The 26,181-nt window shown below is 50.3% G+C and overlaps 1 protein-coding gene across 7 annotated transcripts in view; it reads left to right on the top strand.

Annotated features, from left to right (window-relative positions):
* Positions 1–25,956, top strand: part of Ppfia4 (PPFI scaffold protein A4) — a 49,029-nt gene extending 23,073 nt beyond the window's left edge. The window contains exons 11-31 of one of the 7 annotated variants that reach the window (XM_090341395.1): positions 199–330; positions 618–680; positions 1,252–1,343; positions 3,360–3,468; positions 5,585–5,793; positions 7,101–7,341; positions 7,632–7,667; positions 7,893–8,026; positions 8,317–8,483; positions 10,465–10,558; positions 11,337–11,418; positions 11,943–12,143; positions 12,737–12,799; positions 13,354–13,380; positions 15,776–15,951; positions 19,468–19,565; positions 19,994–20,169; positions 23,172–23,240; positions 23,659–23,836; positions 24,029–24,136; positions 24,431–25,956. In XM_090341395.1, coding sequence (XP_090197521.1) covers positions 199–330; positions 618–680; positions 1,252–1,343; positions 3,360–3,468; positions 5,585–5,793; positions 7,101–7,341; positions 7,632–7,667; positions 7,893–8,026; positions 8,317–8,483; positions 10,465–10,558; positions 11,337–11,418; positions 11,943–12,143; positions 12,737–12,799; positions 13,354–13,380; positions 15,776–15,951; positions 19,468–19,565; positions 19,994–20,169; positions 23,172–23,240; positions 23,659–23,836; positions 24,029–24,087 — 2,406 coding nt within the window. In that variant the 3' untranslated portion in view covers positions 24,088–24,136; positions 24,431–25,956. The remainder of the gene's footprint in view (positions 1–198; positions 331–617; positions 681–1,251; positions 1,344–3,359; positions 3,469–5,584; positions 5,794–7,100; positions 7,342–7,631; positions 7,668–7,892; positions 8,027–8,316; positions 8,484–10,464; positions 10,559–11,336; positions 11,419–11,942; positions 12,144–12,736; positions 12,800–13,353; positions 13,381–15,775; positions 15,952–19,467; positions 19,566–19,993; positions 20,170–23,171; positions 23,241–23,658; positions 23,837–24,028; positions 24,137–24,430) is intronic. The other 6 variants (XM_090341399.1, XM_090341397.1, XM_090341396.1 and 3 more) reach the window with 6 other exon arrangements.
* The last annotated feature ends 225 nt before the right edge of the window (positions 25,957–26,181 follow it).

The following is a 26,181-nucleotide window of genomic DNA, read 5'->3' as shown; positions in this document are numbered from 1 at the left end:
CAGAGGAAGGGCACAGAGAGGGGCATAGAGGAAGGGCCTGTCCATGGAAGAGCCACACAGGATCAGAGGTGGTCTGAAGGTGGGGGAGGAGGTGGGGAAGAGAGCCTGATAGCAGAGGTGAAGGGGGCAGGACCGCAGCAGGAATGGGCGGCTCCTGGAGAGGGCAGTGCTAGGTCCTGAAGGCCAGCTGATGTGCAGGTGCGCCAGCGGGAGAAGATGAATGAAGACCACAACAAGCGGCTGTCAGACACCGTGGATCGGTTGCTTAGCGAGTCCAATGAACGCCTGCAGCTCCACCTCAAGGAGCGCATGGCCGCCCTGGAGGAGAAGGTGCGGAGGGTCTGGAGGGTGGTCAGGTCCGGGCAGGTAGGGGTGAGGGGGTGGGGAATATGTGGGTGGGTGGAACCTGTCCAAAGGCGTGGGGTTGGATATGAGAGGGGATGGGTGAGCAGAGGGTCATGGTCATGGTGAGCGGACTGCAATGAGTGGGGCCAGACAGCGGCTGGTCCTGGTGAAGCAGGCTGAGACTGCAGGCCTGGAGGGTCTGTCCTACCTGGGAGAGGAAGGCCCAGGCCTGAGCCCGAGCCAGGACCTGGCTCACAGCTGCTCTCCCCCAGAACACGCTGATCCAGGAGTTGGAGAGCTCCCAGCGCCAGATTGAGGAGCAGCACCATCACAAGGTACCCAGCTGCTGGCCAGTGCCACCCAGCCGGGGAGGGCCTGGGTGTCCCAGAAAGGACACGCCTGGTTGTCATGCAGCTGCTCTGATGCCCAGCCCTGTGTCAGCTTCTCTTAGTCCACGCACATGATTATTTCCATACATTATGGGTATCACGACCTAGAGATGAAGAACAGAGCTGGGCTGCAGATGCAAGGCCCTGTGACTGGTTGTGTGAGATGATCTGACGGCAGGGGAGGATGGACCACTGTCTCTGCCTTAGCCACATGAGGCAGCGTATGGGCTTCTCTGCTGCCCAGCCTCATTTGCCATCCTTTTGTCTGGTAGTGAGGGTCAGCCCATCTTCCAGTAGAGTCCATCCCCAGACTCTGTCTGACCTGCTCACTTTCCAGTCAGACCTGTTCTCTTTGGTGTCATCAATGGCCCTGGCCTGGGGCCCCTGACTTCGGACCTCGAGGGGCACTCTTCTGCCTCTCCCCAACTCCATTGTCCTCTCTGTCCCTCTCTGATGTCCACTCTCCCCTCTCTGCCCCTCCCTGGCCCCCACCCCACCCTGGGTCTGCCTGGCACAGGGCCGCCTGTCTGAAGAGATTGAGAAGCTGCGCCAAGAGGTGGACCAGCTGAAGGGTCGAGGGGGGACGTTTGTGGATGGCATCCACTCCAGGTACTGGAGCACGGGAGGCAGGGTTTGCCAAGATGGGGTCCTGATGGACCTTGAGGAAGGAGACCTCCCTTCACCCAAAGACCACCCAGGATCTCAGGGCCTTCCTCCTATTCAGGGGTGGGACACTGAAGCTTCAATAGCTTGATCAGTTATGAACTCAAAAGGGCAGTTAGGAAGGGTGTTATGTCCCCTGAGGGACACAGAGGCAAGTGAACAGGTGGGGATCCTTGTCCATATGAGCCATGTTTCTTGTGTCATTGACAGAGCATACCCTTGAGAGGGGTCTGCCACATCACATGCTCTCCCTGTCCCACAAGGTCCTCTGGCAGGGAGTGTCACTTACTATAGTTCACTCTGTAGTTTGAGAGCTGAGGACCACCCAAGTTCAAATAAATGAAGTGGAAAGTAGATGATGTTGGAAAGGCATCAGGGAGATTGAAATGAGTCAGTCAGAACTTCCATATGGTCAGAAGATGCCATGATAACCAGTTACATGGTTCTGGCATCCCATTATCAGACATGGCCACATTTTAGAGAACCTCTAGAGTTGCCTCCACATTTTATGAAGTACCTGGCACTGTATACAGGCCTCAAGGTTGCCCTCCATTCTCAGTCCAGAGTCAAAGAGACTGAAGCAGATGATGCTACTCAAAGTTCCATCGCTTCTGGCTGTTTTCTCTCTAGACTAAAGATTTAGATGGAACCCCTGTGATTCCCTTTACTCACTGTTCACTCCTGTAGCAGGAAAACAGGAATCAGCCACTGTGAAGGAAGCTTTAGGGAATGTTCATGTGCATGTGTGGAGAGAGTGTCAGAATGAGGGAAAGATGTTGGAGCTTGAGACATTTGGGTAGTGGACACTCCAGTTCTAAGCCTTTTAAGTTCATCAGGAATTATTGTACATAGGGGTCCATAAAAGCAAGGAACAGAAGCATATCATGGAAGTTGAGATTTCTCCCCTCTTGTTTGTTCTGTAGGCTGATTTAGTCAGTCTAGACCCCAAGCCATTGCTGCTACTTACAACTCTTACTGGTTAAAGATTCTTGGCTTTGACTGGAGTCCTTGGACCCAGTCAACTGGTGTGAGTTGTAGGGAAGAGGAGGGGCCTGGGCAGAATCTCTGCCTCCCTCCCGATGCTTGGTAGGGTTTGTAGGTTTACCTAGCCCCTGACCTGGGTTCCGTTGAGGGTTCTGGGCCGGGAAGGCATAGGAACGAAGTGTCGTAGGCACATCTTCTCCACGCTGTTGAGGTATACTGTGTACCTAATGTTTCAATGTTTGGACAGATGCTTAGGGACCAGTCAAAGTGGTTTTTCTGGCTTGGGTCTGTGGCACTGTGTCAAAGCCTCCTGAAGTTTCCTGGGGCTAGTAGGAGGGTATATCTAGGTTGAATTTTAGCCAGGGACTCAGACTAGATTGGGAGGGATCTTGAGGTAAGTTGCTGGGAAGACTAAGAAACAAACTCCCTTCATGGATCTTCCCTGAGAAGTTTAAAAGACCTTCAAGGATCAGTCCAACAGGGTTCTCCCAATACCCAGAACCCTTCTCCATTGTACATGTGGAAGACCAGAGAACCTCAACTTAAAAAATTTATCTCACAGGGCCTGGAGTTTGGCTTAATGGTAGAGTGCTTGCCTAGCATGCATGAAGACCAAGGTTGGATTCCTTGGTACCACACACAGGAAAGCCAGAAGTGGTGCTATGGCTCAAGTGGTAGACCACTAACCTTGAGGAAGAAGCCCAAGGACAGTGCTCAGGCTCTCAGGACTGTATATCAGATCCTTTTTATACTGAATGGGTTACTGCTTCCTAGAGCTTTCTTCTGGACACTGTTACCAGCAGCACCAGGGACTAAGTCTAATCTCAGGTTTTCATGGCGGTCCTTCAAATGTTCATGATAGCTTTATATCCTGTTAAGGCTCCTCTCCTCCAAGTGGAAGATTCCCGACTTATTTGGTCCAGGGGGCATGAGGTAGGACGCTCAGTCCTCAGGGCCTGTTTTTCCTGCTCCTTGAAGGTCTCATGTGGGCAGTGCAGCAGACTTGCGGTTCTCCCTGAGCACAAGCACCCATGCACCCTCGGGCCTTCACCGACTCTACTCAGCACTGAGGGACGAGTCTGCCAAGGTGAGGGTAGAAGTGTGTGTGTGTGTCCCTCAGTAGTTTGGGGTCAGTTGAGCTGTGTGCCTGGCTCCAGTGGCACAGACGGCTGGCATGTGGTGCAAATCCTTCCCCTGCTTCCCCCATGTCAGCGACAGCTGCAACCTTGGGGTTGGGGCCATTGTCAGCTGCAACAGCTGTGACCCCCATTTGCTGCATCCTCCTAGTGGGCAAGAGGGGGGGCTGGAAGGCGGCCAGGCAGCTCCTGAGGCCATGCTCAAGTGTGGGCGCGTGTGCTTGGGTGTGCGGGCGTGTGCTTCTGGGGGCCACAGAGGGACTGAGGGGGGAGATGGGATTGGCTGGCTTCCTAGAACAAAAGTGTGATTTATGGGGGAGATGAGGGAGGGATGACATGTTAACTGGCCCTGGGGATGACACCTGGGGTTTTCTGAGAAGCAGCTGTGGCTTCTTGCTGAGTTGGCTATGGTGATTAAGGGATAAGGAAAATAGATGAGGGGCCTAAAAGGCTGACTTCCATCTTTTGGGGAAGTCGGATTCCTGCTTGGTTCCCTAATTGTTAGTCTAGTTGTGTATCATGTCTAGCTCTTCTGAGATACTATAAGATTTATACGGAGCCTTTAGTCTGAGGCCAAGTGTGGTCGTGCATGCCTGTAATCTCAGTACTCAGGAGGTTGAAGCAGGAAGATCTGTCAGCCCTGCAAAGTTAGAGAGACCTTATCTCAAAAACAAAATTCAAAGGGCAGGGCTGGAGTCACAGCTAAAATGGTAGAGCCTTTGCCTACCATGTGTGAGGTCCTGGTTCAATCCTTAATAAGATAAAAAGTCTAAAGGTACCCCTTTGCTCCCTCAGTTCATTACTCTTGTTTATAAGAACACAGCAGCATCCTGGGAACGTGGACTCAAGTCATAGGAGCTAGAAGAGATCCCTAAGGAGAAGCTTAGGAGCCCATCTCTGACCCTGGCCACTCTGTTCCTTCTCCGGCTCTTTTGCTTTTCTAGCCCAGGAACACGATATTCTTTTTCTGAGCCTTTGTCTACTAAAGAGGTTGTAGAATGAGTTCTTACTTTATTTTATTTTATTTTTTGTGAGTCATGGTGCTTGAACTTGGCCTGGGCAGCTGTCCCTGAGCTCTTCAGCTCAAGGCTACCACCCCATTCTTTTTTTTTTTTTTTTTTTTTTTTGCCAGTTGTGGGGCTTGAACTCAGGGCTTGAGTACTTTCCTTGGACTTTTCTCAAGGCTAGAGCTCTACCACTTGAACCACGGCACCACTTCCAGATTTTTTTCTATGTATGTGGTACCCAGGAATTGAACCTGGGTCTTCATGCATGCTAGGCAAGCACTCTACCACTGGGCCAAACTCCCAGCCCTATTGCCCTATTCTTGAACCAAGTCCCGCTTCCCATTTTCTAGTGGTTAATTGGAGATAAGAGTCTCAGGTCCTTTTGTGCCCGAGCTGGCTTTGAACCTTAATCCTAAAGTCTCAGCCTTCTGAGTAGGTAGGATTACAGGTGTGAGCCACCACGCTGGGTTTAGAATGAATTCTGAAAAATTACCACCTCTTAGAGTTAACCAGAAAATCTTGTACTGAAACTCAAAAAGCATACATAATAGTCAGGCTTGCTGGGTCTCGTTTTTGGTCCCTGGCTAGTTACTTTCCCTAAGTTTCTTAGAATAGAAGCCATTAACCTTTATGCAGTGCCTGCTTTGTGTCTGTCAGATATTGTATATGTCTCATTTAAGCCTTATAACTACCCATGAGGCAGATAAAATGCAATAAACTATGAGTACAGATCAAATGAATTACAGAGAGGTTAAATAACTTTGCCATGACTATTTACTACTATTTAGTGTAGCCAAGATATGAACCCAGATAATCTTTCTGAGATCTATTCATAATCAGTCTGCTAGCTCTTTCTTTGAGGTATAGAAGAATCTCTTAGAATGCAACATACTAACTGATCACCTGGGAATCTTGGTAAAATGCAGATTTGGAATCCATAGGTGTGGCAATATGAGTGGAATTTTGCATTTTTAACATGGTCTCAGAAAAGTAGCCAGGGTCCCGCTCTTCAGCAATGCAGGAGTCTTATTTCTGTGTGTTACCTTCCTCTTTTGCGAAGGACTGGGAGCCATCACCACTGCCTGGGGTGCTGGCCCCCACCGCCACACCTGCCTTTGACAGCGACCCTGAGATCTCAGATGTGGATGAAGAAGAACGAGGGGGGTTGGTGGGCGCTGTGGATATTGTTTCCCCCAGCAGCCATTCTGATGCCCAGACCCTGGCTATGATGCTGCAGGAACAACTGGACGCCATCAACGAGGAAATCAGGTTGGGGCTGGGCCGAGGGGCCAAGGAGCCTTCAAGGGTGGGGCCTGTGTGTGTGTGTGTGTGTGTGTGTGTGTGTGTGTGTGAGTGATGCATGTATTGGCTTGTCTCTTACAGCCCTACAGTGCCAGTGTTCTGGTTCAGTACTGACATATAAGGGGCAGGGCCAGATTGATTCTCCGGTTCCACCTCTCCTGTCTCAGTTGGGAGGTGGCCTAGGATGGGAAGATGGAGCTGTGTTTCTGGTATTTAACCACTAAGTGGAATTCCCACTAGTAAGGCCAGCTTGGGGAGGAGGGAGCTGTGTGAATATCGTTGCCAGTCTTACCTAGTCTATGAGATAGCAATATGGTCTCTGTTTATGAGACAAAGGAACAGAAACTCTGAGAAGCTAAGAGACTTACCCAGAGCTACATAGTAAGTGGGAGCATCAGGATTCAGACTCAGTTTGGAAAACTGTTGTGCCACCTTCTATCTCTAAGGAGGGATCATATAGAAACCAGTTGGTAGCAGGGAAAGTTGCCAAATCTTGCACTTTCACCTCCTTTTTCAGTGAGCTTATTGTTAGTCGAAAGAGCAAGCAAAGGGAGATCTGAACCAGAGAATCTAGCCTTACAGCTGTTGAGGTCAGCATTTGGTTCCATTTCTTCCATAGGAACAGTACGCAAGGTATGTGTGCGCGCATGTGCGCGCACGCGCACGCACACACACACACACACACACACACAGTAATATAGGACAGCCCACCTTTTATTTTGCAGAATAACACATGGAAGATAAATACCAGTTATCAACATAACCATTCTGTAAAAGAAAGGCGTGTGTGCGTGTACATGCACATGTGCATATACATACTCCTCACTGAATGCCCTCTGGGCACACCCATTATTATTTTTCTTATTTGTTCATGGGTCAGGAGAACCCTTACTGGGGTCAGCACTGGTTGAAAGCCCTGGGTTTGGGAGCTACTGACTGACACATACTGCTGTAGACTTGGCCCATGGTAAATGAGGCCCAGAGCAGAGTACCCAGATGCAGGTTGCCCTGTAAGTAGTGAGGGTAGGTTAAGAGCGTTCACTTGGGGGTAGTGTGTGTCTCACTGACCAAATGCCTCCTTCCCCAGCTGCTACCTGGGAGGCAGGCTGGCTCATAGGAGAGAAATATTGCTGAGTCACAAACCTTGAGCATCCCAACCAGAAACACCACCTTAGCAGGCTGGTGGTTCTAGGGTGGTGAGCGGGCAATGCACAGTGCTGTCATCTGTGAGTTCTTACTGCCTTATGCCAGGCCTGGATTTGCCTACCTTACAGGATGATTCAGGAAGAGAAGGAGTCCACAGAGCTGCGTGCAGAGGAGATCGAGACACGCGTGACGAGTGGCAGCATGGAGGCGCTAAACCTGACACAGCTGCGCAAGCGTGGTTCCATTCCCACCTCTCTGACCGCCCTATCCCTGGCCAGTGCATCCCCACCACTCAGCGGCCGCTCCACACCAAAGCTCACCTCCCGCAGCGCTGCCCAGGACCTGGATCGAATGGGGGTCATGACCCTGGTGAGAGTCTCTGTGCAGACCCCACATTAGGCTGCTAGCATGCCCTGCAGGGCTGGGAAGGGGTTTTATAACATCTCTCTTCACCCTCCCTGGGATAAGCACAAAAGGCTTAAAAAGCTCACCCACTGCCCACACCTCTCCTGCCCTCTTGAGCTTTGATATTCTTTTCTCCCCAGGCCAGTATAAGGCCTGGCTTCCCGCTCTTTCATCTCATATCCTGGGTTCCTCTTGGGATAGGCGTTAGGGCAGCTCGGGGTGAGCCCCAGCTCACCCTGTTCTCTCTCTTTCAGCCCAGTGACTTAAGAAAGCATAGGAGGAAGCTGCTGGTGAGTGCTGCCTGATAACCCAGGTACTAGTGGGGTACCTCCTCCCAGGCCCTTCCCTTTCCACTATCCCCCAGGGCCCTTGGGGCAGAGTCTGAAGTTAAAAAGTAGTAGGGCCTCCCCCACTGTGTTTCCTTTGTTTCTCTACTCCTCTGCCTCATCCTTCCAGGCTGGGTAGGCAGGCCCACATCGCCCCCTCCATCCCCTGACGGCCCACTGTCTGTTCAGTCGCCAGTGTCTCGGGAAGAGAACCGAGAGGATAAAGCCACCATAAAATGTGAGACTTCTCCTCCTTCCTCACCCAGGACGCTGCGGATAGAGAAGCTTGGCCACCCAGCCTTGAGCCAGGAAGAAGGCAAGAGGTATGTGAATGGGTCCTACCTCTCTCATCTCTGTCTCAGGCCATCTCATTCTTCCCTATGCCTCCAAAGAGACTGCTTTGCACCTGTCTCTGGTGCTTGCCTATTTCGCTTCTTGTTGAAACATCGTTTGGAATGGGTATTCCCATGTCCTCTGGTTACCTGTTCTGATCCCATCCCCTCACCCCACCCCACCGCTTGCAGTTCTTTCTGAGCTCTACCTTCTGTCTCTCCTGCTATAATTTAAGTATGTTTTTTCTTGTTCCACTGGCTCCTGTCTGTCAATCCTGTAGTGTCTTGGAGGATCAAGGCAGCAACCCCAGCAGCAGCAACAGCAGCCAGGACTCCTTGCACAAAGGCGCCAAGCGCAAGGGCATCAAGTCGTCTATTGGCCGCCTGTTTGGGAAGAAGGAGAAAGGGAGGCTGATCCAGCTGAGTCGGGATGGAACCACAGGCCATGGTCTCTGCCCCCATTGCAGCACAGGGCTGGGTGGGCATTAGGAAGTCAGGCAAGAGAGTAGACTTCCAGCTGGCCTCCCTTGCCCCTAAGGGGCCATGGGCAGAAGTGCAGGTAGGCACATGTCAGCTTCCCTAGGATGGCAGTTTTAGTAGAGCTCTGTTGGGATTTGATAGATGACCTTGTAGGTATAGATCCTGGGCCTAGTAGTATGAGGTAGTAGCTAGCAGTGGCAGTTTACTTGGGATTTGTGTAATTGGTCAAAGACTGGACTGCGGGAGGGGGGGGGGGAGTAGAGGGCTTTCTAGTGTGGAGGCTCCTCCCACCTCAGAACCCCTCCCACTCTGGAAGCTCCTCCCACCCATGGAACTCCCACTTTGAAGGCTTTCTGATGTTCTATACAGGACCTGCAGTAGAAAGTTCTGCTTTCCTTAGAGGAGTCAGTTCTTGCTTAGAACTTAGCTCTGATAAAGCTGGTTCCAAGGACCAAGAATATGGAAGCATCTGATTATGGCTTTGGTGACGTTCCTTGAAGAAAGCGCTTAGGCAGGGGTAGCACTTGTTCCTGCTATGGCCATAGCTCAGGTCATGTTTGGTGTGTGGGAGGAACATAATAAATATTCACCTTCTTCAGCCCTCCCTTCCTTCCTTTTCTTTCCTTCATCTGTCCACCCTCTCACCTGCCATTTATTGAATAATTCCTACTCTTCAGAGTATGAGGGGTTGGAGCAATCGTTTGTTCAAGAAGTTCAGTGTCTGAGGTGGTTCCCACACAGTACAATGGTGGAGAGAGGTCCAGGTACCTCAGGAGCTCGGAACCAGCTATAGAGTGGTAGGGTTGGTGGGAAGGACTCCTCCCTTAGGCTGTCATCTGAGTCAGAGCTTGAAGGCAGGTAGGAAATAGCCATGTCAAGAGGAGATCTGTGTATACAGGGAAGGGGTTTAATCTGGAAAGAGAAAGTGTAGGTGAGAGTGCTGTGTTGCCAGCATGAATGGAGGAGGAAGAGGATGGCAAAACACAGCTGGTCAGGGCCAGATCCTCAGCTGGTAGAAGAGGGATCGAAGTTCCCTGAGGTGAGACAGTGGGAACACTGGTGAATCATACAGGGGAGGAATTGAATCAGCTAGAAGAAAGGAAGCTTTGAACTAAGTGCATAATGTGCCCTTCTGCACCTTAATAAGATGTGAATCATAATACTGCTAGTGGAAGGAGGAAGGGTGGGGGAAGCTAGTGTGTCTGCTCAGGCATTGGGAATCTGCCTAGGAGCAGATAGAACATCTTCTTTCCCAGTCTTAGGGGTGAGGTGTACTATGGAGTCTGCCACAGATGGGGAAGTGGGAATGAAGAGGTATTTTGTGAAAAATTTTTATGATCTGTTCCCCATACCTGGTCAGCAGCTCAACCTATGTAGTGTCTAGGATTGGTTTCTGGACACCTCTACCTGCAGCCCCAGTGCACTGTGGGAAGTGGCCAGGATTTCAGCAAACTCTTAACCTCTTGTCACAGGTTCCTTAGAGTCTCCATATGAGTTCGGGAAATCCTTTATAGAAGATAGAGCAGGGCATATTCCTCTGTGAAATCTGGACCAGGGAGCAGACGAGGCCAGGAGGTACATAGTGTATCAGTTTCTCCACCAACTCAGGCAGCACAGCCCTCTCTGAGCCTCATAGGCCACACATATCTGTGTGGCTTTGTACCTTGACTAGTAGAAGGAACAGGCTTTGTCCCTGATCTAAGGTGGGGCAGTTTGGGTCCATCTGGCTGGAAACCATTCTCAGGGCTGAAGTTCTTGTGGATACCATCTAGACTAGGGAGGACCCACCCAGTGCCACACCAAGACAGTGTGGATGTGGAAGAAGCTCTAGGAACAACGTGGGGTCCTGTTAGACCAGCTTGGGTCTTCCTTCTTCTACTCTACATCCCAGATCTAGGCCCAGGGAGGAGAAGCAGAGGTCTGCTGACATGCCTGTCCTTTTCTTCCAGTTCTATTGACAGACTCCGAGCTTAGCCTTCAGGAACCCTTGGTCCCTGCCAAGCTGGGGACCCAGGCAGAAAAGGACCGACGACTAAAGAAGAAGTAAGAGCCACAAGCCAAGTGCTGCCAGGGGACCTAGGTCCTACCTGCCTTCCTTCCTCTGAGCTGTCATGGACTGAGCTTAGGGAACCAAAGCTCAAAAAGTCTCTTCCCCAGATGAGTTGTCCTGGTCCTTGTAGTCACATCAAAACGGTCTTGAGTTGCAAGGAAGTTCCTTCTTTACTTTATGGTTGTATTAGGGTTTGAACTAAGGGATTTGCACTTACTAGGCAAGTGCTTTGTGCTAGAGCCACACAGATGACTTTTTGCTGCTTTTGAGATAGGATGTAGCTTTTGACTGGGTGTGATCCCCCAGTTTATGCATCCTGCTATAATTTGGATGGCAGGCGTGTCCAATCACATCCAGTTTTTCTACTAAGATAGGGTCTTGTGTACCTTTTACTTGGACTAACTTTTATCCAGGGATTATGAGCATGTCCCACCAGTGCCCAGCTGTAAGAGGTTCTCAGGAGGATCCTAGCAGAGGGAAGCAAGGGGACAGCGGGATAGTGGGATAGTGACTCATGCGTTTCAGGGCCAATTGAAATGTTGAACTCACTAAGTATTCGTCAGGTCATGTGCAAACAAGTGTGAAAGCCTTGGGCCTTCTGGAGAGGTGTCTTCCTCCCACGTCCTGGTGTCACATTGCATCAAACATAGAGAAGAGTCCAAGGATAGGGAGCAGGGGAAATGTGGCCCCAACCTAGCCCAGTTCAGTGGTCTGAAGGAATTGCCTGGGGGAGAGAAGGAAGGACTAGTGAGTCTGTTTTCCTCTTACAAGACACCAGCTGCTTGAAGATGCCCGCAGGAAAGGCATGCCCTTTGCCCAGTGGGATGGCCCTACCGTGGTTTCCTGGTTGGAGGTGAGTCTGGGCAAGAAAGTCTGCTAAGGAGTCTGGGGGGAAGACTGTGTGGGGTGGGGCACCCTGGTCAGCAGAGGGTGTTTTCTACTACCTTGTCAGCATGTTTCTCCCCTGCCAACTGCATGTATGGCAGCCCAAGCGTTCATTTCCCCAACACAATGCAGCAGTTAACTTTGGAGGAGAGAAGTGATGCTCATAGGAATTAAGTACGGATAAAAGGACCAATCCCTGTATTTTGCCAGCAGGGAGACTTCCTATAGGCTACCCTCAAGTGCCAATCACCCGTATGATGCCGAGAAAATCCTTTCACTTTCTTAGGCCTGATATTAACTTTGTAAAATGGGAGAAAGGAGAATCTGATGATAGTCCCCTCCATAGTGCTAAGCTTCTGTGCTTTGCATTTGCTGGGACCACAGATGAGGCCTGGCCTTTGCTTCCCCCTTGGTACGGCCAAGGCTCTTGGCAGAGGGAACCAGACTGAGGGCACAGGGGCTAAATGATCTCCCTCTGCCCCATGTCTGCAGCTCTGGGTAGGAATGCCTGCCTGGTACGTGGCAGCCTGCCGAGCCAATGTCAAGAGTGGTGCCATCATGTCTGCCTTGTCAGACACAGAAATCCAGCGGGAGATTGGCATCAGCAATGCCCTGCACCGGCTCAAGCTAAGGCTGGCTATCCAGGAGATGGTGTCACTGACCAGCCCCTCTGCCCCGCCCACCTCCAGGACTGTGAGTGCCCTCCCTCACTCTGGACCCACAAAGTTTTCCCATAGGGAGGGTGGCGGGCTGAGCTCTGCCCTTTAACTTTCCACCCCCATAAATGGCTTTCCTTGGTTGTTGGTAGGATGCGCCATTCGTTCTAAGAGCATTCTGCAGGCCTCAGTCCTAGCCTCTGTGAGGTTTCATTTCTCTCCCTACCCTGACAATTTGAGATCTCTTGGGAGTGTCTGTATTATTCCCGGGTTGGGGAAGGTCGAGGTAGTATGGCACTTAGGACTTCATGCAGTCCTACAACCCTACAGGCTCCCTGGCATCCCAAGGGAGGACCACAGTTGATCACCACTCTGGCTAGGGGCAGCCCTACTTCAGCCCAGCACCATTCATTCCGGTTCACCAGGAAATGTGTACGAGCACTGTCTGTCTCGGCACTGGGTGAAGCAATGTAGATGCAGTGACAAAGGAGATACGTGTCTGTTGTGAAGGTGCTCAGAGCTGGGCAGTGCAGAGCTGGGGTGAGCCTATGGGAGGATTCAAGAAGGGAGCTCGGTCTTGTGTTTGGGAGTCCCAGGATCAGCTAGCTTTCCTCTCCTCTCTGCCTACAGTCTTCTGGGAACGTCTGGGTTACCCACGAAGAGATGGAAACTCTGGCAACATCCACCAAAACAGTGAGTCTGGTCCTTAGTCCTAGGACCAGTGATAGCTCAAGGGTGTGGGAAGTTGGGGAGTGCTGGCAGATCTTATGTCCTTCATTGGCTTCTCTTCTCAGATGGTGGGTTTTGTGGGGAGAAGTGACATTGGGAATATTCAGAATGAATGTGTGTGTGTCCTTGGGGGTATGTATGGGGTGTCTGTTCCAGGGTTGCAAACAGCTGAGGCATCTGGAACACTGCAGGGAGGAAGACCTAGGGTGCAGTGGCTGTTGTCCTGCTTGTGGCTCCAAAGGCCTTGCTCTTGGCTTAGTCCTTGGTAGAGGAGCAGAGAAAGCCCTGGGTGTGCATGGCATCTTCCTGGCTTCCAGTCAGGCCTGCCCAAGCTCTGCCGCAGTGTGCTTGCCACACCTCTATGCTTCCCTCTCACTTCCTCTGTGGGTACAGCCTTCTGTTCTCACTGGCCGCTAGTCACCCACCCAGCTCTTCTCACTTTGGATGGGACTTGGGGTGGAATGGCTGGGTTTCTTGACTTTCCTGTTTCCCTGACATGCTGCGCTTGTTCCTGCTAGGACAGTGAGGAGGGCAGCTGGGCCCAGGTAAGATTCCCTGACTCACTGAGCCAGCCTCAGGCCAATGGCTTGTCCTTCTAACAGCCCTCCCTAGCTGGGCCCCCCCAGGTCCAATGTGCATGCGTCCACAGGCAGAGCCAGGATGCAGTTCTCCCCTCCTGTAGACCCCCCCTCTGGGCTCTCCTCCTTAGCTCTTTCCTCTGGTTTCCCCAGAGGGCAGCTGAGGCCAGCACCACAGAGTCCTCTTTTCTCAGGAATGCTAAGACTCAGATTCCTACAGTTCTCTCCTCTTCCTGTCCTTCTCAGGGGAGAACCTGACATTGAATGCCTGCTGGGTATTCTAAGATGGGTTCAAAAGTAAACCAGCAAAGCCACCCTGGAGCTGTAAGCAAGTAAAGAGAAACTATCAACAAGCAGTAACAATAGGATGGGGTAAAAACAAACAAAGGGACAATACTGGATTATGACAAGTGCCATGAGGAGAAATAAAGCCAAGTAGCTACTCACAGGAACCCCATCCATAGGACAGGACAGGTCAATGATAGTTACACAGTAAGGTGCTTTGACATAACTTCCCAATCTGAGAAATACATATGAAATAAGAATTCTAAAACAGGGCCGGGAGTTTGGCCTAGTGGTTAAAGTGCTTGCCTAGCATGCATGAAGACCCGGGTTTGATTCCTCGGTACCACATACATAGAAAAAAGCCGGAAGTGGTGCTGAGGCTCAAGTGGTAGAGCTCTAGCCTTGAGAAAGTCCAAGGACAGTGCTCAGGTCCTGAGCTCAAGCCCAGGACTGGCAAAAAAAAGAATTCTAAAACCATTCAGAATTTGATGCCAAAATTCTAAAACAAGCTAAGTTAATGTAGTCTTTAGAAAAATATTTACTGGTGACTATACATTATATATATATATATAAATGTATATGTAGTAGGTATTATATCTAGACTAGGGTTTTAAATTAGGGCCTTGTATTGCTATTCTAGTACTTGTACCATGTCCCATTTCTTTGTTTAAATAGGGTCTTAGATTTATGCTTAGGCCAGCTTGGACAGTGATCCTCCTATCGACATTTCCTGTGTAGCTAGGATGACAGTTGATGCCACCATGCCAGCTGTTGTTGATTGAGATGGGAGCCTCACAGACTTTTTACTCAGACTGGGAAAAAGAGCTATGATCTTCAGGTCTACTACCTCTCAAGTAGCTAGGATTACAGTCATGAGCCACTGAGCCTGATTTGTAAGAATTTATTTTTAAGCATGAGAATGCCATACCGGAAATTGTGGTGGTTACTTCTGGGAAGAGCAGTAGGGAATGGCATGGGGAAGAACCACAGAAAGAAGGAGATGTGGGTGAGGATCATATTCTGGTTCCTAATTCATGTATTTGTCTAAACTTCACCTTTATGCTTTAAAATGTGCCTTCATGACATAGTTTTATATGTATCAACGATTACCTTTTAAAAGGTAACAAAATAGAACCTTTGAAACTGAAAACATTAAACAGGGTGAGGTAGATGGAGGTGGTGTAGGGTAACTGTAAAAAAAAAAATGTTTTCTAAAGCAGGAGATGACATCAGACTCAATGTAGGCTTCACAGATGGGGTCTGGTACAGGGAAAGCCCTGAGGGACTGGGGAATTCTTAGAGCGGAGTACCAGTCCTTAGGGCACCAAACTGGCTCTTAGGGCACTGGCCATCTGTTTTGTTTTTTTTTTCCCTTCTGTCTTCAGTCCAAGCTTATCATCCCTGTGGCCTGTGGGGCAGTTTCCCAGAGCAGGCTAATGTCTCACCTCTCTGCAGGTCCACTGTCACACAGTTTGTGCATTGGGCTGAGAGTCAAGGAGGTGGTCAGCTGGACAGTAGCTCAGATGCATTTCTGAGTCTGTAGGAAGAACTTCTACTCTACTGCCTGGTCAGGGACTCCTATTGTATAGTACAGATGATTGATGCATGCATGAAATGTGTGTGTGCATGCATGTGTGTGTGTGTATGTGTGTGTGCGCGCACATGCTGGTCCTGGGGCTTGAATACAGGGCCTGTGAACTGTCTTTATATTTTTCTCAAGGTTAGCACTCTACCACTTGAGCCACACCTCCATGTCTGGCTTTTTCTGGTTACTTGGAGATAAGAGTCTCACAGACTTTGCTGCCTGGGCTGGCTTCAAATCACTATTCTCAGATCTCAACCTCTTATGCACTTAGGATTATGGGCATAAGGCATTGGTAACTGGCCAGACCCAATACTTTTGAGATTCTGAAAAGTTCCACTTGAAATCCATCACCTCCCACCACTCCCAGCCTTTAAGCGAAAAGAAACTGGAATCTTGTGAGCCCTTCATGGTAGAGGGTGGATGAAAACTTGTCCTAACCAGGTTTACTGGCTGTGACCTGATGGCATTGCCTTCTTCCCTCTGATCCCCCAGACCCTGGCCTACGGAGACATGAACCACGAATGGATTGGGAATGAATGGCTGCCCAGCCTTGGGCTCCCCCAGTACCGCAGCTACTTCATGGAGTGCCTGGTGGATGCTCGCATGCTGGATCACCTCACCAAGAAGGACCTTCGAGTCCACCTGAAGATGGTGGACAGCTTCCATCGGTGAGCCATGCCTGAGCTGGGGTGGGGTCTCTCTCCAGGAATGGAGGTGCCTCTCCACTCTTTCCATCCTAGTGATACCCTCACTGAATTCATGTCTCATCCTGCAATTGGTCTTTGGACTTGATCCTTGGTGGTGACCAATCCTAAAGTTGCTCTCGGGCACCATCCTTTCTCTGGTTTTCCTCCTAGGTCTGAAATTTCTTGGTTTGTTTTTGAGCTTGCTGGATTTTCCATTTCCTCTGAGTGGCTGCAGCTGAAGTCTGGCCTTTGACTTACATGTTTCAGTTCCATTCAGGTTGAGTGAAATGGTGGCTGGGCCTAGGCTCTGGTAGGGTCAGCTGTGGACCACATCCTTTGGTGGGCGGTTATCACCCAGTTCTTCTCTCCTCTTGGCAGAAAAGTTCTGCTCAAAGAGTTGTGGGTGGAGGTCTTAAACTGGCAACCTATGGACAGAGTTTGGCCTGTACATATGTTTTATTTGGCCCATATGTATTTTGAAAATCAATTTTGTTGCCAGTACTTAAATGTCGGAGAATTCATCCACACTTACAGATTTCTGGCTTCTCTTGCAAACCTAAAGTGCTATCAACACTGTAGCGGTTTAAGCAGCCTGCTAGATGGGGTAGCATTCACTGGCTCCTCCAGCCCTTCCAGCCAGCTTCCCAGCAAGTATTTAACTTAGAGAGAGTGGTGGGTGGCAATACTTCTAAGAGTTGACTTTTTTTTTTTTTGGTGGGTCATGGGGCTTGAATTCCATACCTGGGTACTGTCCCTGAGTTCTTCAACTCCAGGCTACCTCCCTAACCCTTGAGTCACAGCCCCACTTCCCATTTTCTAGTGGCTAATTAGAGATAAGAATCTCATGTTCTTTAGTGCCCAGACTGGCTTTGAACCTGGATCCTCAGATAGCCTCCTGAGTAGCTAGAATTACAGGGAGAGCCACCTCGGCCGTTGTTGACATTTTGTGCAAGTCCTTCACAAATATCCAGATTCAAGATTCCCTGGTTGTTATTTAAGTCAGGTCTTTTGCCTTGAGTGGGGTTAGGGGTAAGCGGCCTTCTAAGCTTCCCTAGGGCTTTGTAGCTGTCCTCCTGCATAAGCTGTGGAAATGTAAACCAGGAGGGGATCTGGGTAGGATCTGTATTTTCATGGATGAGGGACCGGGTATGGGTAGGAGTGGTCACCTATGTCTAAGTGGAATCAAGACTGCAGACTCAAGTCCGGTGCTGTGGCTACCACATGCAGAGACTCTGTCCTGACCCCAACTCCACTTGTAAGGGCTGACTGGAGCAGGAAGCTTGTGGCCTCCCCTCCTCCCACTCCTCTCACTGGGCTGAAAAGGAATCTTTGTCTCTGGGAGGGAGGCTGCCAGGCCCAGCTGCACCTGTCCCGTTCTCCTTGATTGATAGGGCTGGGGAGAAGGGCAAGTGTCTTGCCAAGCTAGAATGGGCCTGGGCCACAAAGGAGGCCAGCCAGCCTCAGCCTCAGTGGGATGTGGAAGTTATCCTACTTGTCATCCTTCTTCTCAGCGCCTTCTGGGAGGGAAGGCAGCTTGCCACATGCTGCTGCTAGATCAGCCTTGTTTTCCAGTGCTTCAGACTTCTAAAGCATCTTTACATCCTCTCTCCTCAGATGTGCAAGATCTGCTTTTATTCCACTTAGATATCATAAACATATTAACTCTATTAACTCACTTTTTTATGACAAGAAAAGGATATTTAAGAACCTTCATGCCCTCTCATGGTAGCCAAGGTGTCACCTAGCTGCTTGAGCATAAAAGTGTACTTTGAAGGTGGTACCTCTGAGCTATGACTTTGGGGCGGAAGGACCTCTGGATAGAACTATGGGGAGACCAGATGGGTGTAGTTTGCATAATTTAATCTCACAAGCAGTGGCTCAAAAGCAGAGTCAAAAGCAGCTGGTTCCAGGCACCAGTGGCTCATGCCCAAAACTCTAGCTATTTAGGAGGCTGAGAGCTGAAGATCATAGTTCACAGCCAGCTCTGGCAAAAAAAAAAAAAAGTCTGTGAGGTTCTTTTCTCCAATTAGCTACAAAAACCTCAAGTAGTAGATTTCTAGCCTTGAGCACAAAAGCTAAGGGATAGAGCCCAGGCTCAGAGTTCAAGCCCCAGGACCACTCCTCTCCTCTCCCCCCCACCTTCTATGGATGGAAAAACCCAGAAGAGCTAAAGAATGGAGTAGTTTCAAGTCAAGCAAAAGGCCTAGGGATTGATTATTCAGGGTGGAACGAGCTGCCTTGGGAAGGAAGAGTTACTGGAGGTCTCTGGAGACTGGCTGAGTAACTGCTCTGTAAGGTGCATTCCGGTGGCTTCTGCTTTAGAAGAAGCAAATGGATAATTAGACTAATGGCTCTGGTGTCCCTTCTAGCCTACAAAATCAGGTTCTCAGTCTGGTTTTATGATTTAGTGCTTACTATTACCGGGTACTCTTTAAGTATTCTTAATAATTTATGTAAATTATCTTGTTTAACTCTGAACATTTATGGAGTATTTCCTTATGTGCTAGAGTTGTAAGAAAACAAAACCAAGTTTCCTGTTCTCATGGAGCTTACATTCTGACTTGGTAAGGCAGTTAAGGAGAATAACCATCTAGTATGTTAAGTAGAACAGAAGTGCTATAAAAAAAAAAATCAAACTAAGGTAAAGAAGATTGGGAGTGTGAGGTTGTTTTTTTTTTTTTTTTTGCCAGTCCTGGGCCTTGAACTTATGGCCTAGGCACTGTCCTTGGGCTTTCTCAAGACTGGAGCTCTACCACTTGAGCCACAGCACCATTTCTGGCTTTTTTTCTATGTATGTGGTACTGAGGACTCGAACCTGGGTTTTCGTGCAAGCTAGGCAAGCACTCTACCACTAGGCCAAACTCCCAGTTCGGTTGGTAAAGTTGATTTTTTTCCCATATATATATATATATTTTAAAGAATTTATTAACGTTGATTTTTACATCATATTTTAAATTACAAGTTTAACATACAAGTGTTCAAGGAGGGAATCTCTATTTATAATCACTGGGACTTAGTATTTAGAACTTAATCAGAATTAGGCTAAGGGTTTGTATGTCATAGAAACATATTAATTTATGAAATAAAACATTATGTCTATAGAGTCATAGGTTTTTATGTCTATGTAGTTATGTTTATATTTCCATTACCATGTCCATAGCTTTGGGTATGCAGTTGTTGAGTCCTCGCTCTTGTACTCTTTGGATTTAATAGCCACATATTAAGGATACCATGCGCCTTTTGATCCTTAGATCTTGACTTCCATATATTTTTAAATTGTAATTAATAGAAGGGTTACATTAAGTTTTTAAAGCTAATGAACAAGGAGAAGAAAATAACTGTGCAAGCCCCAGCAGGAGGGGTGTGAGAGGGCTGGGTGCCTCTGTGCTGGAGGAGGGTCTGGTGGGTCTGAACCTTCTGTGGTGTCTGCTCTGGGGTATGGGACAAGTGGGCACATGGCGCTGCTGTGGCTCAGGCTCAGGGGGCTTGTGCCTGCAGAACCAGCCTTCAGTATGGCATCATGTGTCTGAAGAGGCTAAATTATGACCGGAAGGAGTTGGAGAAGAGGCGGGAGGAGAGTCAGCACGAGATCAAGGGTAAGCTGCTGGGGCCTGCTGGGGCCTCCATAGAAAAGGACAGCATGGACATTCTGAGCCCCAAGGAAGCTTTGATTCTGAGAGGGAAGATACAGCCAAGCTGCTGTTGGGATTTCTAGTCTGAAGAAGGGGGCATATTCTGTATCTAGTCAGCTGTGATAGCCTTTGCTCCAGGCTGAGGCCAGTAACTAGGCAACTGTTGGCCCTTTCCCGAGTTCTGTGGACCTGCAGGGATGGGATGAGGTGGGGCTGGTTCTGAAGATGCTCAGGATCTAAGAAGGCAGAGAGAAGATGGGAGTTGGGCAAGGGGTGGGAACTGGAGAGCAGGAGACTGGGCTCCAGGTTGAGGGAACTCTACCTCTGTCTTTTCAGGGGTCAGGGACAAAACTATTGTCTTGTTTTTGCTCCTTCCTTCCCCTGTCCTTCAGATGTGCTGGTTTGGACCAATGACCAGGTTGTTCATTGGGTCCAGTCTATTGGCCTTCGGGATTATGCAGGAAACCTGCATGAGAGTGGTGTCCATGGCGCCTTGCTGGCCCTGGATGAGAACTTTGACCACAACACACTGGCCTTGGTCCTCCAGATCCCCACGCAGAACACCCAGGTGGGCAACCCATCAATCTGTCTCTCATGCATGTATGCACAGGTCTAGGGGTTTGTCTGTGTGTTTGGGGATTGTGATGTCCTTAAATTTCCAGGTGTGGTCCCTTGTGCATAGCTAAGGCCCTGAGGACACGTATCCTTTACAGGCAGGGACCTGGGTTTGCCCCCATTTTGTACCTGCAGCTACTTCTGGTGCCTTTCATACTTCACAATTGGTATCTTCTTGCTCCTCAACCTGCTTCACTGAGGCATCCAACTTTTCTGAAGACGAAACTGAGCCCACAGAGACTAGACAGCCCATAGCTACCTTGTCTGCCACCCCAGGGATCTGTTCCTGGGCCTCCAGGCATCAGAAACCTAAATATACCAGATAGCATAGCCAGAGCCTTTCCACCCTAGAGCTCTGTCTGCCTATCAACAGCTCAAAAGATTAGACATCTCCTTAAATTACATACCATATTTATGATGGAGCTGTCATCCACAAATATATCTATATTTTCTTGAACCTATTTTTACTTTTGGCTTTTCTAACTTCCTGTGGGTAATGGACTCCATCAGTACCAACAATTGTGTAAAGTACTTCCTGAGTTTATTTGTCCTGTCAGGCCCTCCCTAGGGAAGGAACAGCCCCCTCTTGGTGTAGGTTTGCTAAAGATGTTAGTATTTGACCAGTTCTCACCTTTTGTACGAATTGTGGATTTCATAAACCATGATTATATTGCCTCTAGGCCCAGGCCTTTGCCTTCCAGACAGAGTGGTCTTAATTCTTTTAGCTTGCCCTCATATAGACTTGTCCATATCCCTGATCATTTTAGCTGCTCTTGTCTGGACTGTTTGCAGCTGTCAGAATGCTTTTGAAATTCAGCCAGCTGGACTATGTGGATTATTCTGGGAGCAGACAGGTTTTGGCTTGAGGGGGGATAGGGCAGTGCATCTCCTGGTTGCTGTGTTGGCCTCTAGGACAATGGCAGCACACAGTGTCATTGTGTGCAGTAACCCTTTCTAACTGGCCAGAACAAAGCATGGATTCCTTCTTTTCCAGGAACAGCTTAAATCTCTGTCTGGGTGTGATTTTCTGCCTTTGCCATGTTCCTGCCCTGTTTCTCAAGTTGATCACTCTGCACTTTTTGCTATGCAGAGGAGTTGCAACACATTAGTTACTTGAAAATTAACTGTACTTTTCCTTTCAGAACAAGCTGTGTTTCCAACACTGATGAAGATTAACCTATAGAACTGGAAATGGGCCCAACCAGAAATCAGCTTTTATTTTTCTTTCCTTAATTCTCTATTTCAATATTCATTCTGGTATCAAAGATACTTATTCCTCTCTTCCTAATCTTTCTTATTTTTCTGACTTTATTCATTTAGCTATTTGGGGAAGTAGTAACCAACCCATTATAGAATCCTTCACTTTTCGTGTGTGTGTGTGTGTGTGTGTGTGTTAGTATGGGGCTCATACTCTTGCTTAGCTCTTTCTGCCTAAGGCTGGCTCTACCACTTGAGCTATACCTCTACCTCTAAATTTTTGCTAGCTAATTGGAGATAAAAGCATTTCAGACTTGTCTACCAAGGCTGGCTTTGAACTGTGACCCCCAGATCTCAGCCTCCTGAGTAGCTAGGAGACAGGCGTGAGCCACTGGTGCTCTAAAATGATCAAAAGTTTCTAGGACTTAGGGGTGTGGTTCAGGTGGTAGAGTGCTTGCTTGGCCTGGGTTCAATACCCATTGTCACCCCCTCCCCCCAAAAATGGTAGCAGAAATAGAAAATTTTGAAAACTTTGTTTTGGGCAACTTTTTTTTTTCCCAGGTCATGGGGCTTGAACTCGGCCTGGGTGTTGTCCCTGAGCTCTTCAGCTCAAGGCAACCGCCCTACTCTTGAGCCAAGCCCCACTTCCATTTTCTAGAGGTTAATTGGAGATAAGAGTCTGAGATCCAGATGGCTTTGAATCTTGATCCTCATATCTCAGCCTCCTGAGGAGCTAGGATTACATGCATGAACCACTGTGCTGGCTTGGCAACTTTCTATTTATTTATTTGCCAGTCCTGGGCTTGGGCTCAGGACTTGAGCACTGTCCTTGGACTTTCTCAGGGCTAGCACTCTGCCACTTGAGCCTCAGTACCACTTCTGGCTTTTTTCTATGTATGTGGTACCAAGGAATCGAACCCGGGTCTTCGTGCATGCTGGGCAAGCACTCTACCACTAGGCCAAACTCCCAGCCCCTGGCTTGGCAACTTTCTTAATGAATTAATTCTTTTCCTTCTTTCTTTCTTTTTTGGTCTGTCGAGAGACTTGAATTCTAGGCCTGGGTGTTGTCTCTGAGCTCTTCAGCTCAAGGCTACTGCCCTACCCCTTGAGCCAAAGCACAACTTCTGGTTTTCTGGTGGTTAACTGGAGATAAAAGTCTCATGGACTGTAGTGCCGGGGTTGGCTTTGAACCTCAATCCTCAGATCTCAGCCTCCTGAGTAGCCAGGATTATAGGCATGAGCCACCATGCCCGGCTATCAGTTAATTTCTGAGAGGCCTAGCAAGAACCTCTGTGTGCTATATAGGTTAGGACCACCAATATTGTCTGCTGAGCAGTAGATGAAATTTGTGGTGGAATACACACACACACACACACACACACACACACACACGCACACGCACACGACAAGTTAAGTCTTGGTTACCTAAGATTTTCATTCTTAGTCCTTATCCTAGCCCCTAAAGAGAAATCATCCATAATTTTCTCCTTATAGACAAAATGTGGGTTTTGTCCAGTAGGTAAAGCCTGTCCATCCATGTGGTCTGTGATCTTTTTTTCTAAATTACAACTCCTCCCCTCTACCCCCCATCCCCACTATTAGTGGTTTGCTTGACAAGGGTCTCAGGAAGGTGTGTGAAGTTTTGAGTAGGCAAATGCAATAACCTCCCATCTCAGCTCTTGGACCCCAGGAAACAGGTGGAAGATGGTCATTAACCACAGCCCTCTCCTCTTCATCTCTCTTGCCTTGTGGCCCCAGGCCCGCCAGGTGATGGAAAGAGAGTTCAATAACCTTTTGGCCTTGGGCACAGACCGGAAGCTGGATGACGTGAGTACCTGACTGTGAATACAGGATACTGTGGGAACCGGGAAGCCACTTCCTAGACAAATGCCTAGAACTGTGGGCACTCCAGGTTCAGTGTGGGGACGTTGGATGTGTAGGAAAGCTGACCTCTGCTGGGTGACTGATGTGACCACAGCCACCTGGTTCCTGACTCCATGTAGAGACAGTTTCAGAGCTACATGGGCTCCAGGGGTTCCCACCTCACCTCTCACCCAATGTACCCAGGAGGAACTGAGGGCCGCAAAGCCGGCAAGCCCTAGACCTGGTTCCCTTTTTCCAAGGGACCGGTGTGTTAGCCCTGGAGCCAGTGCAAGGTGCAGGGCTGTCAGTTCCTGTATATCCCAGGTCCTGAGTGTGCCCTGGACTTGAGTGTGCCCAGGTCTGAGTGTGCCCCACGGTGCAGGGGGAAGACAAAGTATTCCGCCGTGCCCCATCTTGGAGGAAACGCTTCCGGCCGCGGGACCACCACAGCGGGGGCATGCTGGGCACCTCGGCCGAGACCCTCCCGGCGGGCTTCCGTGTGTCCACGCTGGGTACCCTGCAGCCCCCGCCCGCCCCACCCAAGAAGATCCTGCCAGAAGGTGAGTGGGGGGCGGGCTCGGCCGGCACCGCGGTCCAGCGGGGAGAGGGGCGCGGCCCGCGCTGCTCTGACGGCTGTGCGTCGTGGGGGGCGCTGCGGGGCCGGCCATGCGGGGTCCCTGCCGGGCCGCCGGGCGGGGGCGCGCGCGCACTAACCCGGCTCTGTGTTCTCCCGCGCTGCCGACTCTGCCCAGCCGGGCCGGCGGGGGCGCAGAGACTGGAGACCTCCACGGTTCGGACCTATTCCTGCTGACCCCCACCCTTCCGCCCCGGGTCCGACGGGGGTGCGCCCCCGGCTCGGGGTAAGTGGGCCCGGCCCGGGGCGCAGTTGCTCCGGCCCTCGCGGCACGCCTGGCCTGGCCCCGCCGGCTCTGCCTGCCCCGCTCTGCCTGGCCCAGCCCAGCCCCGCCCGGCTCAGCTCGGCTCTGCCCTGCCCGGCCCTGCCTGCCGCTGCGGCTCCGCCCGTCCGCCCTGCCAGCTCCCTCCACGCGCGTGGCTTGGGGCGCCTTGCGCTTGGGCGCATGCTGCCGATGCCTGTGTCCGGCTCTGGGGCGGGGGATCCCCACTCACGGCTGCCTCTGTCTCATCTCTCTCAGCTCGCTCCCACTATCTCTACGGACACATGCTCTCCGCCTTTCGGGACTAGTCACTGGGCAGCCTGGCATCCTCCCCGATTCCCAGGCTCAGCCTACCCCGGACCCTCCTGCTCGCTCCCCTTCTTCCACACCGCTCGGTCTCGTCCTTCTGTGACTGTCCAGTTGTTCTGGATCTCAGAATTATCATCCTCCCAGCCCCCCTCTTCCCCTCCCTCCCACTACCCCTAGTCCCACTGCGTGTCCTTTCTAAGTCTCTTGTGGATGTGGCCTGGGTCTCCTCGTGTCCTCGAGGCACCCAGGTCGCCCGTGTTTGGTGCTTGGGATTCTGTGGGATGGAGCCCAGAGTGGTACCATGCTCCCTCCTCTGGACCTAGCCTGGTCTGGAATGTGCCCATCACCAGGACCAGGACCCACCCAACAAGGGGACATCTCAGTCTCTGACCTGCCCCACCCATTCTGCCTCCTGGTCTCTGCCTACCTGGCTGTGCCTGACAGTCTCACAGTTGGTTTGGGACTCTCCAGCATCATATTGCCCCTCTCCCAACCCGTCACAAGGTGAAGCTCCTGCTTCTAGGACTTGCTTGGGCATTAGGAGGGCTACAGAAGACCAGATTGTCCACTGTTCCACTGGGATGGTGAGATGCAGAAGGAGGACTGGGGACACTAAGGGAGAAACTCTGGGACCTGGCTTAAGCCAAATCCCAGGCCTGATGAGAAAGGGACCCCAGAGTTTCTTGCTTAGTGTAAGGGTGGTGAACCTCTCAGCCCTCTATCTCATGAGGGGCGGACAGGCAAGACAGAGGGAGAACTGATGGCCTCTGGTAGACATAAGCCCAAAGGACACTGAGGATTTTAGCCCATGCCCTAGGGACACTGACTGATCCTGTGGGGAAGAGCAGCTGGACCGTGCACTGCTGGCCCGCCCCACCTCCCTTCCTTTGCTGCTCTCCTGTTCCTCCCTTTTATAGTGGTCCCAGCCCTCTAAGAACCAGCCTGATGGGCAGGCTGCTGTCAGGTTTGGGGAAAAGGCAGTCTGGACCTTCCTCCTTCCAACTGGCCAGGAAGAACATAGCTTCCCCTTCAGTGAGTCATGTTTAGGAAACATGGTGTTGGTGAAGGCTGTCACTGGTGCCTGACCCCAAATCATCCAGTCCTCCTTCAGGGTTCCTTAGATGTGCCTGGACTGTTTCTTCCAGAAATTCCATCCTTTTAGTGCTTTCCCTAGCAGGAGGGAACTGGAGCACAGGGATTTGGGTCCTGTCTTCATCACCCAGTGTGCCTGAAAGTGTTAGGAGCATCAATTCAGGATGAGTTGATGGGACTAGGGCTTCATCTAAGTGAGAGGAGAGGGAAAACACCTGTGCATGTGTGCTGGCGGGGGGCAGTGTAGTTCCATCTTACAGGTGGCCAGAGCTGCTGGCCGCCCTCTGAACTACTTGGTTTGGAGCAGGGCGAGGCATGCAGGTGGATTAATGGGCCGGAGCATCCAACCTGAAGGAGTGATGTAGTGTGGGGCAGGACCAGGGCTTAGGCCCTTGTGCTGCTTCTCAGTAGAGCAGAGCTTGACCAGTGGGCAGGAACCTGGTTGAGCAGGCAGCCACCTGTCTTTGCTCTCCCTCATTGTTTTTGCCCTACTGCAAAGAGGGAGGGAGAGTTACTGAACAAAGGATGAATTAGAAGACTACCCCTCCATTTCTAGGTGATGGGTTCAGAAGTTATGGAGACAAAGGTTGGTGGCATGGAGCACTGTG

The sequence above is a fragment of the Megascapheus bottae genome, chromosome 10 (genome assembly GCF_031878675.1).
Source record: "Megascapheus bottae isolate mThoBot1 chromosome 10, mThoBot2.hap1, whole genome shotgun sequence".
NCBI classification, from domain to species: domain Eukaryota; kingdom Metazoa; phylum Chordata; class Mammalia; order Rodentia; family Geomyidae; genus Megascapheus; species Megascapheus bottae.
This window is presented reverse-complemented; position numbering and strand designations above follow the sequence as displayed.